The sequence below is a fragment of the Seriola aureovittata genome, chromosome 2 (assembly GCF_021018895.1).
Source record: "Seriola aureovittata isolate HTS-2021-v1 ecotype China chromosome 2, ASM2101889v1, whole genome shotgun sequence".
NCBI lineage: Eukaryota > Metazoa > Chordata > Actinopteri > Carangiformes > Carangidae > Seriola > Seriola aureovittata.
In genome coordinates this window covers 171,635-190,782 of record NC_079365.1, presented here as the reverse complement: position 1 = coordinate 190,782, position 19,148 = coordinate 171,635, and the positions used below count along the sequence as shown (strand labels likewise).

Genomic DNA, 19,148 nt, shown 5'->3' with positions numbered 1-19,148 from the left:
CTTGCAGCTGGAGCATCGAAGGTGCGGCAGAAAGACGGAACACTCCCAGGAAATCCCGGTGACATCATGGGCATCCCCTCTCGCAGGGTCAGACTGCAACAACAGGCGACTGAGACAGACACAACACAACCACACACACACACAGGGAAAGACAAAGGTCCCCTGAATACGGCCACGGCCATAATATTTGTTGTGTGGGATAATGTGGTGTTCCACCACTCTGCTGCTGTCACTAACTGGTGAACTGCACATCCCAGGATGTCTGTCCTTTTCTTTCCTCCATACTCGCCCTTCCTGAACCCCATAGATGAGTTTTTCTCCGTGTGGAGGTGGAAGGTTTATGTCCACTCTCCACATGACCAGCTGTCCTTGCTGGCGCCATGAATGCAGGGTGTGGAGCAGTGGCGATTGCTCTAAGACTGCAAGGGAAGCTCGGCTTCCCCTAAAATGGCAACAAAATAAGTGGTCAAATATGTGCTGTTGTGTGTACATTTCATTGACTAAATATGCGCTAGAACACGTTCATCTTTTGTTCAGAATCAGCTACTTATCACAGGTAACCAACACGACTTCCTTTTCATTCATCCCCGCAGCGCCACAGAGCTTTACACAGTGCAGACGCCGAGCGTCTCCTGACTTCAATGGGGAAGCAGAGAGTGGGTTGTTCCACTGCAGCGAAACTAGACGGTCATTGGATAAATGCTGGGCTTTGTCCCGCCCATCGGACGCTCAGCGTCTCTGGGGGTCTATGGGACAGTGGGCTGGCCCGGACGCTCGGCTTCTGCAGGATGATTGGATGATCTGTCTGAGGCTGAGTCCCTTTTTGATTGACAGCGAAATGAGCGAATCAGCGATCTTGAAGTATAAGCATCCACCGGAGCAGTTTTCAAGTTTTTAATTCCGTTGTTCGGAGTTGATCTGGAGACGTTACTGATCCTCAGCGACTTTGTCTTTGTTAAAAACGACTAGCTTTGTGTTTGGCAACTCTCTTCTGTCACTCTGCGAATTTACATTTAAATAAACGGACACATTTTATGATGTAGGCCGAAAATGAGCTTCCCCTCATTATAAGACCAGCAGCCGCCACTGGTGTGGAGATATTTCTCCTGAAGCCTGCAAGCCCCAAGGTGCATTGCCAGAGAAGAAATAAGATGTGATATTGACGAAAACGTGGCCAAATGCAGAAGAGAGGAAGTGAATATGTTATGCATGAAGTACTTTAAATCACTATGCAAAGATGTAGAAAACATAAATGTAATTGAAGCAATTCGCTAGATTGCTGATTCATTCTTGTTACAATATACAATACAATAATTTAGTACACTCAAAGTGCAAAGATCCAATTCTGTAATAAGATACTGATATATCTGGAAAAAAAATCATTCAAACTTTAAAGATAAAATGTCTTTTATGTAATGCTCTCTGCTGTTAGTATTTTGTAGTTCAGTGTGCAAAGAGTGACAGTGTTTGCTTCCTGCGTGAGACTTGTTGCCAGTGTTGTGGATGAATGAGCTTATTTTGAGACATGTATGATGTGTTTTGTTGGTGAGGGAGTTATGGAGGTTAGATGAACTGTTTAGCTGAGATGCATGTTATGGTATATATTATGCATTATAAATATACTGAATGTTAAATTTATATAATCCAATGGAATAGCTATATTCACATCTGAGGTTATATTTGTATGTGAACCAGCCTCTACTGAAGTAAGACTGTTAAAGAATGAAAGCTGGAGGGAATAAAGAAGGGAAAAAAATGGTCTGAAGGCCCTGGGAGCAATTCTGTCGGAATAGTGAGGCCCAGATTGAGGATAGATGAGGGCCTTAGGTTTAGGGTGGTGGAGGGGCTTCTGGACACCTGGTCCTACTACACTACCCTGGCAGGCCTGGTTTGGCCAATGACGTCCACACAGGACTGGACGTCATTGCTCCCAAGGCGGTGATAGGTTCACTTTAGAAAATAGGTGGAGAACCCACCTAAGAAAGAACTATAAATGATTGTGCACAGGCTCTCTGTCTTCAGTTCGGATCCAGATCTAATCTCGCTTTTATTCTTGTGAAAAAATAAATTCTATTGCATTGGACTCTGGTCATCTCTAGTGACTTCTTTCTTTAATCTTTTTAGACTCCAGTAAAAGTGCAGTTTTGTAGAAAATTAAGTGTTGATAAAGAGGTCTTCCAACACAGACTGTGTGAAGAGTTTTGAAAAAGTAGTTTCAGTATTGACAATGCTTGTTAGCATTTGAAAAAAACTGCAACTGATCTTTTTATAACCACACACTTGCATGCTGTTTTTGGGTCAGTACGCTCCCCAGTAGATTTAAATAAATCTTGCCTCTAAGTCACACCCCAGAATGTTTTCTATCAACATAAGCAAATTCATCCTCTGATGGTGGCTTTATAGCAGGATGTGTGTGTGTGCAGTTGATCGATTACACCAGGGAAAGCGACTCTGGCTGCAGTTGTGCAAATTACAATATCAGCCTGTTCAACCACATCATTTGGGAATTTTATACACCTGGATGACATACGGATGACCCTGTACCGTACAGCTGCCATGGTGCGACTAAAGGACGACTGGCACAGTCCAGACTGCTCTGTCTGTTCTCTCTGACATGCCCCTGTAAACCCAGTGTGGTCAGCCCTTGTAAGAGAACAGCCAATGCCTAATTTCTTGCTGTGTCCTTCTCCAAAGCCAGACTCAACTCACCACAGCTCCAAGAGGACTGCTCTAGGAAATTTTAAACTGCTGAAATGTCATATATCATGGGCCCAAAAAGTCAGCATGGTCTATAAACACCTGTTGCCTTCTAATTCTGACATTCGCTACTTTGTCTAAGTCTAAACCTGCCATTATTATTAGGGCATGTATTGCATCCTTTTGCGCAATTATTATCAACTGCATACACATGGATGTGTTATTGTTTCCAATAAAGCTTTGAGGAGTTGTTTTGATATGTTGTCATAATGTTCATAGTTTTGTTGCATTGCCTCTAGGTGTCGCCAGCTGACTAAAACTCAGAAACGTGCATACGGCAGACATGAGGCAATGGAACAAGGAAAGACCTCTCATCAAACAGATACATGTAGTTAAGAGTAAAATATATTCTTTGACTCATTGTCTTTTATGCCAAATTATCAGACCACATCCTTTCTCCTTTTATTTTTCTATTATCACTGTCACTGACCATGTTGGATTATTTGGCTTTAGCAGAGTTGCTGTATGTGCTTATGAATAAACATGAATTATGTAAGAGCCACCACAAGACTGCCATTCCTGTTTCTACAGTCATGTAATTAATATAGTAAAGCTGTTTCCTGCTTGCTCCTTTTCCTGTCCCATCAGAAGAACTGAACAGTCAGGATATACTTATGAATCAGTGCTGAGCTCCTCTCCTCTCTCCTCAGACACATTTAAGATCTTGGAACATTCCTGGACGATGGTGGACTTCAGTCACTCTCCAGGTCATGGGCTGGAGGACATAGCAGAGCAAGGTCCGAATTGTGGCTTATTTCATGATTTTCAGTAAACATACAAAAACATTTTAATTGATAAAACAAAAGTTTATTTTGTGACACAAACGCAGAAACTTAAACATCTTACAATAAAGCGAACTACCTGTCAACATCTTCCATGTTTAAGCTGATCAAAGTGTAGATGACAGAAACATTAAAGGAGTAGTTTGACACTAAACATGAAGCAACAACATGCAGCTGGTTAGCATACAGCATGGATACACACAATGTGAGCAGCATGTTAGCAGCAGCATCAGTCCTCTCTCTGTGCCTTAACAGGACAGGCTCGGGCTAATTACTGAGGGTAGGAAGCTTACAAATACACTTCACACATTATGTTTATGTGCATTTAGTGCAAGTTGTTTCTTGACCAGTGAAGACAGATGATTGGATGGAAAAGGAGCAGATCTGTTCCATTTCTCCAGTTGTGACTGAAGTTTACATCATTCAATGTTTCTGAAATTAAAGCAAAGAACAAATAAACAACTGGAGATTTAAAAAAAAAAAAATCATTGCATCTTGTTTAAATGTAAACTGAATCTAAATGTCTGCCTCCTCCAGCAGCTGAACTCTGACGTACTCTATACAGTGGAATCAGACAAAATCAGACCATCATTTGGTCCATCTCTGTTGCAGAAGTTCACACTCGTGTCACTTTTACCTTGAGTTCATCCCAGATCAGCTCCATGTGGTTCAGTTTAACAGTTGTGACTCAGAACATAACTTTTATTGACTATTTCTATTCGTGATCTGCTGATTGTTTCTTTGATTAATGATTTCTTCTATTTATCACCAGAGGAGAGTGAAGAGACTGACTCATGAATGTGTCTGGTTACCTGCTCTGTGACGTTTGGACACTGCAGCTGAGGTTGCAGCTCTGCAGCTTCACTGCTTTTCTTTCCAGGACACTTGTGGTTCTTGAGGTGTGAGAACAAACTAAACTTTTTCTCACACAGACTGCAGCTGAACGGTTTTTCTCCTGTGTGGATTCTCTTGTGTTTGTTCAGATTTCCTTTCTCACTGAACCTTTTCCCACACAGTGAGCAGGTGAAGGGTTTCTCTCCAGTGTGGACCCTCATGTGCCTGACCAGTGTCCCTCTTTCATTGTACCTTTTCTTGCACACTGAGCAGCTGAATGGTTTCTCACCAGTGTGGATCCTCATGTGTGCAGCTAAGGTTCCACTCTGGGTGAAGTTTTTACCACAAACTAAACAACTAAAAGGTTTCTCTCCTGTGTGTTTCCTCATGTGAATGTGCAGACTTCCCTTCTGTCTGAAGGTCTTACCACACTCAGCACAGTCGAACGGCCTCTCCCCTGTGTGGCAGGTCATGTGTCTCTGCAGAGCTGTGTTGTGCTGGAAGGTTTTGCTGCATATTGGACATTTATACAGTTTTTTCTGAGATCTCTTGTGAGACGCAGCCTCACTGTCTGTCAGTGTGTCTGAAAACGGCTGCGATTTGATCATCTTGTTCCAGTCATCATCCAGGACTTCAGGGTCAGCTTTAAAACACTGAGAAAGGAAAAACTGACCGTTACTGGTTGCTTTTAAAAATCTAGCTACATCCATGTCAAGGGTTCGGTCTGGTTCTCCACGGTCCTCTCCGGCCGCTCCAAGTTCCGTCTGTTGAGCTGGACTGGAGGCCGTACCATATGTGCTTTCCTTGGCTCGGCTTTGTTGAAGCTCTGAGGACTGAGGAGTTTCTTCATCATTTTCACTCTTCACAGAGACAGGAGGAAACTGGAACTCTGGGACATCAGTCCCCTCCAGACCTCCCTCCTGACCAGTCCACACATCCCCTGGTTCCTCTTTAATGCGTAGGGGCTGCGGGGCCTCCTGCTCCAGACGGGGGCTCAGCTCCTGCCGCTTCGCAGGAATCTTTGCATTGACAATCAGTGGCTGGACATCCTGAGACACACCTGAGGTACAGATACAGGTAAAAAAGATCAGGGGGACTTCTTCAGGACTGCTGTATGTCTGCAGAATAATCACAGTTCACATTTTATTCATCAAACTCTCTCTGTTTGCCTTGGTTTTTATTCCACCTGACCCAGGGGGGAAGTTTAAAGTATTATTAATTCTTCATTCTTTTTGGGTTGTAAAAGAAATTGTGAAAAACAGATCATATTTAGCAATGAACGTGCACACGTGTATTTTTTGATCACAGACACGGTCAGTCATTGATGAGTGTCAACCGTAAGTGTCACTCCCGGCAACATAGTTGTATGTTGGGCAGCACTGACAGCAATTCATGACGAGAGGGCAACTTTTTACCGCTGGTGGCAGATCGCTTCCTCGAGCACAGTGCAGAAACAAGCGCCCGGCTCCTTCAAGCCGCTGGATCCTACACTGCCAGTATTGCCAAGACCCACCTCGCTCACCTTCTGATTGGCTAGTAAAGTTGGTAAGGTTCAGTAACTGGTTAGGTTGAGAGCGAGACCTGCGTTCTTCTCATACCATTGGTAGTTGAACTTTATTACCTCAAACATGATAAACCGCATCCACAACAAGTGTATTGACTTTTCATTTTTCATTTTTTCTCTCACAGCGTTACGCCGGAGAGCCGGGACGGTGTCGGAATACTTTAAGCCCTGCTTATATATGTGTGTACACACAAACAAACACACACACGCACGCACACACACACCAGCCATTTTATTAGGTACACCTGTTCAACTGCTTGTTAACGCAAATATCTAATAGGCCAACCACATGGTAGCAACTCAATGCATTTAGGCATGTAGACATGGTCAAGACGATCTGCTGAAGCTAAAACTGAGAATCAGAATTGGGAAGAACAGTGATTTAAGTGGCTTTGAACGTGGCATGGTTGTTGGTGCCAGACAGGCTGGTGAGTATTCCAGAAACTGCTGATCTACTGGGATTTTCACACACAACTTAATACCGAGCATCATTCAAACGCCACAGCCTACCTGAGTATTGTTGCTGACCATGTCCATCCCTTTATGAGCACAGTACACCTGGTGGCTGATGGCTGCTTCCACCAGGATAATGCGTCACAAAGCTCAAATCATCTTAAACTGGTTTCTTGAACATGACAATGAGTTCACTGTACTCAAATGGCTTCCAGAGTCACCAGATCTCAATGCAACCCAGCACCTTTGGGATGTGGTAGAACAGGAGATTTGCATCATGGATGTGCAGCCGACAAATCTGCAGCAACTGCTCGATGCTATCATGTCAATATGGACTATAACCTCTGAGGAATGTTTCCAGAACCTTGTTGAATCTATGCCACGAGTGGCTGGTGAGTGTGTATGTGTGTGTATATATATTTGATTAAAGCCTAACTATCACGATTCTAATTAACTTGGGACCAAACTTTTCTTTTTACTGCACATAAATCATAAACCCTTGAATATAAAAACAACTCCTTGAAATCAGTTGAGAGATATAAAAATTATAAAGCTTTTTATCCAGAAAAACTGCTACTCCTCTGTTTGTTGCTATTTCTGTACGCGGCTTGAGCGAGAACACTTCAAGATATTTGATCTGTGCTTGGGAAGATGCAGACTTTGAATTGGAACAGTACTTGGGCTGAGACTGATGACGTTTCACAAGTCCACAAGAACACAAGTACAGAGAAGAACGCAGATTGAGAAACGGCTGCTGACTGAAGAGTCATGTAAAACTTAGATAAATGTAAACACCTGAGCTGGATGTATCCTGGTGCTGGTACTGCTTTTATAGCACTTGTTGCCTAGCTTCCAGTCACTGTGGTTGCCTAGCTACCAGACAAAGCAGCCTAAGCTCTTGTTATAGTAAATAGTCAAGCCCAAACCTGGCTTTGGCTATGTAAACACTCAGCTGTTGAGGAAGCTACATTACAGACAGAAGACTTTGATTAATAAACATCTATCAAGTCAGACTGACCCTGACAGCAGCAGGTCATCTAGGGCTAAATAGTGATTCATCTGCTGGTAATTTTCTTGATTAATCAGTAAACATCACAAACTAATGAAAAAATAACAACAGAAATTGGACTTAAACACTGCAGCTGTAGATCAGATAACACACGGTGACAGGAAAATAACATGGCAGAAACAAAACGGGTTGACATTTGGACCCACTTGAAATATAATATGAAATATAATATAAACTTTACTTTTTTCATTTTATTTTTAAAGCCATATTACAACAACTTTATGGCATTCTGGCAGAACAGAGAAGCAGTTACAGCTGCAGTCAATGTCTCATCTCATTGCGCTGCAGAACAGAGAGGTTCAGGAAATCCTTTGTCCCCACTGCCATCAGGCTGTAGAACACCTCAGCCAAAGACAGTGGCTTATGAACTGGACAAATTTAATTGTTATTGTTTAGAATTTATAATTGTGACAAATAAAGTATCTATCTATCTATCCATCCATCCATCCACCCATTAAATCAGTGGTGTAACATCATCTGTTAGCATCTCACGTCAGCTAAAATTTAGCTAACACAGGTTTGTTTTGTTATGTTAAACCTGCTATCGCTGCTAAAGCACACAAAAGCTGAGTGACATACATACTTCAGCTCCTGTTCATGTTATTATGAGACATCTGCTGGTTATTAAATGAACAGTATGTGATGTAGACGATTGCCGGTTGGCAGTGAACAACCTGTTATAACACAGTCTAATACAACACTACAACATCTCAGAATTCTCAGGAGAACATTCACAGAATAAAACCGGTTCCTCTCAGTCCAGACTGAACTGAACATTACTGTTTTTATTGACTGCAGAGCTGTTGGTTCTTTTTCCTTTTTGAAGGTTTCTTTCACTTCATCACTTTGTGATTGACTCATATTTTCACAAAGAGATTTCACTGGATTTGATCATGAGATTTAAATTTGGTTTTAAATAGTTTTAACTGACTAAAACTTGTGATGTAGATGAAATAAGATTAAATTAGACTAAACCTAACGTGGAATGCTGATCTCAGGACTGAGACTACAAACAGCTGATAAATTAACTGTCAACATGTGTTTGATTATTCTGAACTGACTGTTTGTCGGTCTGTGCTGCTAAAGCTAACGTTAGCCATGAAGCTAACCAGCAGAAAGGCTGAACACAGTCCGCTGTCCCTGCAGACAAGAACCTATTCTACAGACCTGATGAAGAGGAGACTGATCACCTCAGTGACAGACCTGTCTGGTGGTCTATCGCCGCCCTGATGTCGGGCTCATACTGCCGCCCCTCAGCTCCCAGCAGTCTGCGCTGGCGGTCGATCTCCTCCTCGTACTCAGTGATGGTTCTCTCGAACAGGCCGATGATCTCCTCCACGGCCACCGTCAGTCTCTGGTTGACGAAGGCTCTGAGTAGCTGGATGGTGGACATGACTGGGGACAGCTGGTGCTCACCGGTGAAGTGGACAGGAATCTGTCACCGTGAACGAAGACCCCCCCCCCTCGAAGCCTCGAGCATGCGCCAACTAAAGCTTCTTCTTCTTTGTTTTACTGGAGAACTGCAGCCACACGGAGCTTTACCGCCACCTACTGTTGTATTATAGATATCCTATAGTCCTTATAATCCCCAGTCCAGTATCCATTTACTTGAGCACTCTATTTAAGTACATTTTTCAGTATCTGAACCTTACTTGAGATTTTTTTTAGAAAAAGAACTTTTACTCCACTACACTTTATGAATTTCCATTAGGGGATAAATAAAGTATCTATCTATCTGTCTATCTTAAAGACAAATATTGTACTTTTGACTGGACTACATTTCTTTAAAGTACTTAGTTTTAAGCAGAGCTTTTAGTCAGTGGAATGAATTTTCTTTAATGTGAAAATGTGGTCTGATCTGAAGTCTGTTTGAAGATTTAGAAATAAAGAAAGATTTAGTTCGAAATGTTTGCTGTGTTTACCACAACCAGACTTCATCACTGACAAAAAAAATTCCCTGTCCAACTTGAGAAAGCATGTCAAGGTCACATTTGTTTATTTTATTTTTTTTATTCCACAGATTCAGTCAGTCAGTCAGTCTGAAATGCTTTCCAGACCTGATCTGCAATAACATATGAAAAAGCTAATATCAACTAACATGGAGGTGTTTTGTTTTCATTGCTTCATTATTGATTGGCTGTGCTTCATTGTCTGTTTCATGTCTCTGCTCAGGATCAGGACCAGTCAGTCTTCTCTCTGTATAAAACATTTATATCCATCTCCCTGCAGAACTGTCCTCTCACTGTTCACAAATCAAACTAAATCTACTTGTTACAAAAATCACTTTTTGTTTTAATGAAATTATTCTCATCAACCCCAGTGAGACAAAGCCCCTGCTCCTCCACCCAACTTCTGAATTCAGGTTGGCGTCATCAGAATCTGCCTGTTCTTGTCACTTTCCATCATTATTGTAAGATGCATTTTCTTGCACTTCCTGATAAGGCTGAATGATTTGGGAAAATAATCTAATTGCATTTTATTTTTACCAATATTGTGATTGCGATTTAATATGCAATTATTTATAAGTTCCTTATCTTATGTTTTATTCAACAAACACAGGGAATAATATGACTAACACAATATTAGATAGATTAAACATAAACTAACATCACTATCAGATATCACTCAGCTCCCTCTGGAGACATTAGAGTCTTCAAACTGTTTTAACATATGTAGTCATTCTGGAAAAACTCTGATGTGCAAAATCAGTGTCCTTTACTGCCATCACCAAAAATAAATATTTAATCAAATAAAGAAAAAGGTTCAGATGATTTCCTGTGATCAGCTGGGAGAAAATTGACAAAAAAGTCCTGACACCACGGTCTTCAGGCAACTCTGATGCTTCATGATCTGTTTTATTCCTGTCAATACAAACGTCCAGCAGGTTTGGTCTGGAACTGGACTTGTTCGGGACCACCACAGTGACCCTGAAGCACGGAGGTGGAGTGAGCTGCAGGTTTGTACTCAAACACCGGGTGGGCAGATGACTCCCATCATCACAATACAGATACACTGACATTATATCTGGCTGTGGAATCCACCTCGTAGAGTAGAAGCTAAGTGTTAGCTGCTGGCTGCTACCATAACCTAGCTAAATGAAGCAGTGGCATGGAAACGCAGCCTGATCTCCTCCTCAAAGTCGGCGACAGTCCTCCGGAAACACTCGAATATCTCCTCCACCGCCGCAGACAGCCGCTGCTCCGCGAACTCCTACAGACTGTCAAGAGCGGCCATCGTGTCGGAGCTACGAAACTGATACTCTGTTTACATCAAGCGCCATCCTCGTTTACAGGAGAGGACAGGAAGCCATGGATGTATTACAGGAACTGAATACGGCGCCGCTCTGCCAGTGTTTCCAAGTGGCCACTCGCGGTATTGCAGCGAAAAATCCCCTGCAGCCCAAAAAGCATTTTTCCCTTAGACCACAATAGTAAAAGAGACGCTTGTAAAACTGTTGACAGGACACCTCCAGCTGTAAACACAGTCAATTATTTATTTTCCTATTGTATATTTTTAAGCTGTGGACTTTTAATCTTTGTAAAAAATTTCCAAAGCTAACAAAAAACCCAGAAAAGTATTTTTTCCGGATGACGTCACCGCTGTGTACGTGCACTCTCCGCGCGGTCGAGCTGTGTCTCGGGAACGAGGAGATAACCCGGAAAGCATAAATTTTTTTGGACTATTGGCGAGCAATTTCTATAGAAATGAAGGGGCACTATACTTTAAAAAATATATTTCTGTATTTGATTGGGCAAAACTTATATTCATTATTTATAACCCCTGGCACTGTGCATATTTGTTGTCTTTCTTTGTTAATTATGTAGGGCTACTCTTTTGTTCCTTACTTTGAATATGTAATGTAATAATAATAATAAATGAATAAATAAAACAGAGGCAGAGAGCTAACCCAGCTTACTCTCCAGTGGGTAAGACTTGTTTCTCACTGCATCCCCATAACAATAATAGAGATATACGTGCCCTCTTTCAAAAAGATGTTGTCTCTATCCCCCATGTTGCAGCATACTTGAATCGATTTGTGAATGACATTTACTGGAAAAAGGTCTGGACGATTTCTCACAAATACCTTATCACAAATAATAGTAAGGAGGTGTCCTATAAAATTATTCATAAATGTTATCCCGCTAATCACTATATGCAAAAATTTAAGAGACATGTAAACACAAACTGTTCCTTCTGTGATGATCCCAAAACAGCATTACATTTATTTTGGCATTGTTCTCACACAAGGAAACTATGGCAAGACCTTTGCCGATTTATCATTGACCATGTTTTCAAAGACTTTGCTTTATCATGGGAGAATATTGTGCTTGGTTTCTTTAGACACTCCCCCAAAAAATACATTTTTTCATAATAAATGTATTAAAAAATATTGGCAAAATTTTTCATCCACAAAAGTAAATTCACAAACCAAGAACAATCTTTCATTGCTTTCTTGAAGGAAACTGAAATATATATAAAATTCATTTATTTTCTTTGAACAAAAAGGCTATTGAAACATAATTTACATATGTCTTTTAATATCTTTATGTAATTATTTTAATTTACCCCTGGTGCTTTTTATTTATTTTCTTTACTGTACCCCTGTATGCTCACTGTTTGTGTAATAAATGTGAGTTTACTCCAGCAATAAACGCTGAAAATGTCAGAACCCTTGAATAAACACACAAAAAGGGGTAATATACAAAAGAACAATCTTTATTAATACAATATCTTGAAATTCATAAAAATGGATGGAGGGCTTCAACTGGACCAGTAACAGTCTGACTGCAACAGTCATGAGGGAACACAGCTTCCTTTACTTCACCCACAGCACACAAAAGACTTGCTCTGAACACGCATTCCCCACACTGCACACAGGGCTAGTCTTACTAGCGTTTAAGGCACACCTTTGAACACGGCCCGCGATACTGACACACCACCCCCATACGGCTAAGCTTTAGCATAAGGCAATATTTGACATGCTGGCACCCTCCTTTAGGAGGCACTACAGGTAAGACAATGCCCCACCCACGACTCGTCACTTGCCCTTTACTCAGCCCTCCCACTCCACACTATTAAAACTACAAAAATGGCCGAACACACGATTCATATACATAACAAATAATCAACGCAAGGAAATAAGAATAACGTTTATAAAATATACTTAACTCGCCTACACGGCGAGACCCTCCCCCGGGGTCTGAGCTTGTGCCGCCGTCCAACTCCCCGGGGAAACGGCTTCGCTGGACAGCGAGACAGAAACCGGTTGGCAGCCGGATGAAAGCGGAGACAATATGCCAGGTAGTGCACAAGGAGCAGTAGCAGCACAACACTCTCTAAAGTGGGCCCTAATTTGGCTACAGGAGGCACTCAGCCTCCCCCCTAACACAGGAACAGCTTCCCCCTGACTACCTGTCTTCGTCGCCGGCAGCTCTATATCACTGCGAACGACACCCCCGCTACCAGAGTGCCGCCCCGCAGAATGTGTTGCTCCAACCCCGTCATGCTCCCTCTGTCCGTCTTTTCACTGTTCGTCTCTCCTCATGTTGCCATCAGTCACAGCTGCACCAAATCATTCATTAAACACAGGAGTCCCCTCTCCTGACGTCACTCACTGGGGGGAATCCCCCTCACTCTCGCTACATTTGTTTTGTATACTCCTGTATACTTAATGTTTAATAATAAAATAAAATAAAACAGAGCAGAGAGCCACAAAAAATAAATGGGCGCCATTTCTTCTTCTTCTTCTTCTTCTTCGTGTGAGAGGAGAGTGAGTGAGGGAGAGAGTGGGAGAGAGAGTTTTTGGATTATTTTCCATATTTCTGTCCTTTTTCTTCTTGTTATTTGTTTGGTGGTGGTTTATGTAGGTGTTTGTGGTTGCACGGGTTTAGTTTGGGGTTAGTTTAGTTTCGTGTCTTTGTGTGTTTTCCCGCTGGCCTGAGGCTGGTGGCAGCCGTCATGGCAGCCGATGGGCTGGCCCGGCTGTCCCGGCATCACGGCGTGAAGGTGGGCGCCGGGTCTCTGAGCAGTGTAGAGGAGGTGGCGCTGGCAGCAGGGGAGGTGGTGGGGCACAGCTCCATTAAATCCGCCGCCCGCATGAACAAGTCGGTCGTTTTATTTTTGGAGAAGGTGGAACAAGCAAACCGGCTAGTGGAGACCGGTATAGTAGTGAACGGCTTGTTTGAGCAAGTGTTGCCGCTAACGCAGCCCACAACCCGGATCACTCTGTCCAATGTACCGCCGTTCATTAGCGATGCTTTTCTGCTCAATGAACTCTCTCGTCATGGGAAAGTTACCTCTCCCATGAAGAAGATACTGTCTGGATGCAAATCACCATTATTAAAACATGTTGTATCACATAGAAGACAAGTATCGATGATATTAAACAATAGAGCGGAAGAGTTTAATTATGTTTTTAAAGTGCGAGTGGACGAGTTTGATTATACACTGTACGCCACCTCCTCCCTGCTGAAGTGCTTCGGCTGCGGGGAAGAGGGACACCAGGTCCGGGCTTGCCCGAAACGGGCCGGCTCGGCCGAGGCGGGGCCCGCCCCGCAGAGCTCGGGGGAGGCGGCGGCTGCCGCCGCCGCAGGTAGGCAGGGTAGACCCGTACCTGTGGCCCGGAACCGGACTCCCGGTTGGTGAGGAGTGAGGAGTGAGGAGGGGGAGTGTGAGGCTGAGAAGATAGGTGGCACGGGTGAGGTGGTGGGAGAGACAGGAGAAGTGGAGGGTGAGACAGGAGAAGTGGGGGGTGAGACAGGTGAGGTGGAGGGTAAGAAAGGTGAGGTGAGGGGTGAGATAAGGGAGGGGGAGAAAAATGAAGTGGAGGGTGAGACAGAGGAGGCAGGGGAGATGTTAGACAAAGAGGGAAATAGGAATGAGAAAGGTGAGGCAGAAAGGTCGGAGGAGACGGAGACAGGTGAGGCGTTAGGAGAGAGAGGTGAAACTGTGGAGATGACAGGCGAGATGGGTGGTGAAGGGAGTGAGAGAGAAAAAGTACCAGACAAACAGCTTAAAGCTGGTTTATCTGAAAACATAACAGAAAATATGGTTTTGTCTAACAATGCGTGTGCATCAGGAAGTGTGTGTGAGAGTGTACCCACTCCAGCACAGAGACGCAGCAAAAGAAAGAGCTCGCTGTCTGCGGCGGGAGGCTGTAAGGCCGGGCGGCTGGAGGCCCCGGCAGCCACCACTGCAGACAGCGACAGTGATGCTGAGGCATACCTGTCCGACTGCAGTGGCGTTTCCAGCGTCACTGTAAGTCAGGAAACTAAAATGTATTCTGAAAAAATGTTAAAAAGTTTTTTGCAGCAAACAAAAGGTATAAAAGGCATAAACATAGAAAAACACTTTCCAGACAAACTGCTATTTCTAAATTCAGCAAAAAATGTTATTAAAAACAAAGCCACCTCCGAACTAACAAATCAGGAGGTTTACAGGTTGAAAAAACTAATGATAAAAGTAAGAAAAGAGCTTGATTTTTAATAACGTGTCTGTTTTGATTTTATTTTTTTATCTTTTTTACGCCTGTTTTTTTAACAATGAATTCCTTTAAAGTGGGGACGTTGAATGTAAACGGCGCCAGGGTGGCAGAAAAACGGGCTTTGGTTTTTGACGCAGCAAAGAGGAAGAAGATTGATGTATTGTTTCTACAAGAGACACACAGCGATGTAGGCAATGCACCTGACTGGGAGAGAGAATGGGAGGGACAGGTGGTTCTGAGCCACCATAGGTCTGCAAGTGGGGGGGTGGGATTCCTGCTGTCCCGGTCCTTCATTCCTTCCTCAATAGAAGTAGAGCACTTAGAACCAGGGAGATGTCTTTTAGTAAAGGCACATTTTAAAGAATGAAACACTGTTTTTTATTAATATTTATGCCCCGAATAATGGAGCAGAGAGGAAGAGCTTCTTAGAAAGAATAAGTGGAAAACTGAACAGCTGTGGACCGGAGGATTTTTTAATTATGGGTGGGGATTTTAATTGCACAGAAAATAGTTTCTTAGACAGAAACCACACAGAGCCTCATCTGGGATCCCAACATGCACTGAGGCAGCTGGTCCACTCTCATGGTCTTGTGGATGTGTGGAGGCGGATGCACACAGACTGCAGTCAGTATACATGGTCTCACCTGGGTGAGGGGAAAATTTCTATGGCTAGACTAGATTGGTTCTATGTTTTTAAGAATCATTTTAATGTATGCAAAGGTTGTAACATTACGCCAACTGGTTTTACAGATCATTCTTTAGTTGTATGTAATGTTTTCATAAAAAATATTTTACCTAAAAGTGCTTATTGGCATTTTAACTCTGTTTTAACGTTTGATAAGGGTTTTAGAGAGGCTCTTATTTATTTACGGATTAGTTTTAGACACAAGCTACGTTTTATTTAAGAAAAATACCCCAAGGGTCAGCGAGAGCAGGGGTGGAAGATGACTCACAGGCAGACTATACGGCAACGGACACTGGAACGGACATGACTATGAGCTGGATATGCGACTCAGTGAAGGATAGGGGCACGGACCTATTCTCTAGGACTAGAACTGGGCAGAATAGTTTTCAGGGTGACGTGAGGGTAGCTGGAGAGAATAAAAATGATAGGCCAGAGGGAAATAAGCTCCAGATTTGTCCTTGTGGCTGGCAGAAAGTAACGTCAGTTAGGGGCCTTAGAATGCATCAGGGAAGAAAGAGATGTGTTGCAAAGGAAAGGCAGTGTGGCCGCATCGATCGATACTTTTTAAGAAGTCAATCGAATAAGTCGGATGAAGTCCAGCGACAGGTAGAAAACCACAGTTCGAAGGATACCAATAACACAGCTACAGAGGAGGAAGAGGAGAGTACAAGAGGGGATGCAGCTGAGACTGAGGTGAATAGGCCAGTCAAGGAGAGAAATATGGAGCAGAAAACTAGAGTAAAATGGCCGAGGGCAAATAGCAAGAAAGAATGGGAGTCAGTCAATAGAGATTTGTCAGCAATTCTAAGTAGACTAAGAGGAAATGCAAGCGATAGACTAGAGAAGATGGGGGATATAATTTACTCCTATGGTGCAGAAAGATTTGGGGTGCAAGACAGAAAGAGGGTTGAAAGAGCACAGTTAGTTAAGTCTAGACGGCAAAGGGAAATGGAGAAATTAGTTAAGGAAAGAAGACAATTAAGAAAGCAGTGGAAAAGGGCAACAGAGGAAGAGAGGGGGGGAATTAATGTGTTGCAAGAGGATTTGAGAGGCAGACTAGCAGTACTTAGAAGGGCTGAATATCTTAGGAAAAAGAGAAAGAATAAAGAGTATGTAAGGACAGCGTTTTACAGGGACCCTTTCAAGTTTGCTAAAGGATTGTTTAACCAGGAAAAGGGAGGGCAGCTTAAGGCAACAAAGTTAGAAGTAGAAAAATATCTAAGAGACACATATTCAGATTTTGAGCAGAATAGAGTAATAGGCCTTCCACCTGACATGCCGCCAGTAGGAAAGATAGATCATGAGATGGATGTTAGACCACCCAGGTGGAAGGAGGTTGAGGAGGTAGTCAGGCGTGCAAAGGCTTCTTCGGCCCCAGGGCCAAATGGAGTCCCCTACCGGGTTTATAAAAGCGCACCTGATATCCTAAAATTTGGGGAGGCAATTAAGAATAGTTTGGGAGAAACAGGTTATTCCCAGAGCATGGCGTAGGGCAGGAGGTGTTTTTATCCCAAAGGAGAAGGAATCCTCAGACCTGAGTCAGTTTCGAATGATCTCTCTCCTAAATGTAGAAGGGAAGATCTTCTTTAGTGTAGTCGCACGGAGATTAACTAGTTATTTAGAAAGGAATAGCTTAATTGATACTGCAGTACAGAAGGCAGGAATACCAGGGTTCGCAGGATGTTTAGAGCACACTAGCATGATTTGGCATCAGATTCAGGCAGCCAAGACAGAGAAAAGAGACTTGAATGTCATATTTTTGGATTTAGCAAACGCGTTTGGTTCAGTGCCACATAGCCTTATTTGGGGAGGCATTTGATTATTTTAAAGTACCTGGAGTAGTGGTTAATTTAGTAAAATTGTATTTCCAAGATATTAGGCTGTGCTTAAGCACAGCAGGCTTCACAACAGGATGGCAGAGGCTAGAAATAGGCATCATGGCAGGGTGCACGATTTCTCCATTGGCATTCACAATGGCGATGGAGGTAATCATTAGAGCTTCTAAGTGGGTTGTAGGTGGAGAGAGGCGGCAGGATGGGATGTGCCTTACACCAATTAGGGCCTACATGGATGACATGACGTTGATAACTACAACGGTGCCATGTATGAAAAGAATACTTGAGAGACTTAATAAAAACTTAAAGTGGGCTAGTATGAAAATCAAGCCTAGTAAGTCTAGAAGTATCTCAATAAGCAGAGGGCAGTTAAGTGATAGGAAGTTTGTAATAGATGAAGAGGAAATTCCAATAATTAGGGAAAAATCAGTAAAGAGTCTAGGTAGGTGGTACAACGCAGACTTGAATGACGGAGAACAGGTAGTGCAGTTTCGGAAGGATGTTGCTGAGGGACTGGATAGAATAGATAAATCAGGGCTGCCAGGAAAGTTGAAACTGTGGTGTCTGCAGTTTGGGTTATTTCCCAGGTTGATGTGGCCACTGTCTGTATATGAGATTCCAATATCCACTGCAGAAAAAATGGAAAAATTAGTTAGCTTTTACATTAGGAAGTGGCTAGGTGTTCCTAGATGTTTAAGCACAGTGGCACTGTATGGGAAAGGCATACTTCAGCTCCCAGTAACTAGTCTAGTGGAGGAGTTTAAATGTACCAAGGTTAGGACAGAGCTCCTGTTATCTGGGAGCAAAGATGCGGTAGTTAGTAAGGTGGTTCCAAACCCAATCAAGGGGAGAAAGTGGAATCCAAGAATCGCAGTGCAGGAGGCAGAAGCAACGCTTAGGCATACAGAGATTGTGGGTAATGTCCAAATAGGCCGGGGAGGCTTGGGGCTTGGCCCAGGCAAACCGGTGTGGAGTAGAGCAGGTCCCAAGGAGAAGAGAAAGCTAGTTGTGGAGCAGGTTCGTAGACAGGAGGAATTATTAAGGGGTGCTAAGGCAGTGGCTCAGGCTAAGCAGGGACAGTGGGTGAATTGGGAAGGTGTAGATAAGAAAAAGCTTAGCTGGAAAGAACTCTGGAGCATGGAGGAAAGTAGTATTAGATTCTTGATAGGGGCAACTTATGATGTACTGCCAACTCCCCAGAACCTAAAACTCTGGGTAAATGGAGACCCACTATGTTCATTGTGTTCAGGTACGGCAACTTTAAAGCACATTCTGTCAGGGTGTAAGGTTAGTCTGTCGCAAGGCAGGTATACGTGGCGACATAACCAGGTTCTAAAAAGCTTAGCTGCAGGAATTGAAGAATTACGGAGGCAGGCAAATTTAGGAGGACCTAAAACAAAGAAAGGTGCAATCAAGTTCGTTCAAGAGGGAGAGAAAGTTGGTAAGACAACAAGAAGGCAAGGCAGCTTAGAAGGTGCTTGTGATTGGGAAATGCAGGTAGATTTAGGAGGAAAGCTTCTTGTTCCCCAGGAAATAGCCATTACAAAGCTAAGGCCTGATATAGTCTTGTGGTCTAGGAGTAGAATGAAAGTATATTTCATAGAGCTGACTGTTCCGTGGGAGGCCTTAGTTGAGGAAGCATATGAAAGGAAAAAGCTCAGGTACGCAGAGTTAGGGGCAGAAGCA

The 19,148-nt window shown here is 43.1% G+C and overlaps 1 protein-coding gene across 2 annotated transcripts; it reads right to left on the bottom strand.

Moving 5' to 3' along the window:
* Positions 1-3,526: 3,526 nt before the first annotated feature.
* Positions 3,527-11,160, bottom strand: LOC130160817 (zinc finger protein 135-like). 2 transcript variants are annotated; one of them, XM_056363573.1, is made up of 3 exons: positions 8,663-11,158; positions 4,352-5,433; positions 3,527-3,971 (listed from the first exon to the last, which is right to left on the bottom strand). In XM_056363573.1, the coding sequence occupies exons 1-3, from the start codon at positions 8,850-8,852 to the stop codon at positions 3,963-3,965; spliced, it is 1,281 nt and encodes a 426-aa protein (XP_056219548.1). In that variant the 5' UTR covers positions 8,853-11,158; the 3' UTR covers positions 3,527-3,962. The 2 variants fall into 2 exon arrangements, with proteins under 2 accessions (XP_056219548.1, XP_056219539.1); XM_056363564.1 differs by having other exon boundaries at positions 3,527-5,433; positions 8,663-11,160.
* Positions 11,161-19,148: the final 7,988 nt, after the last annotated feature.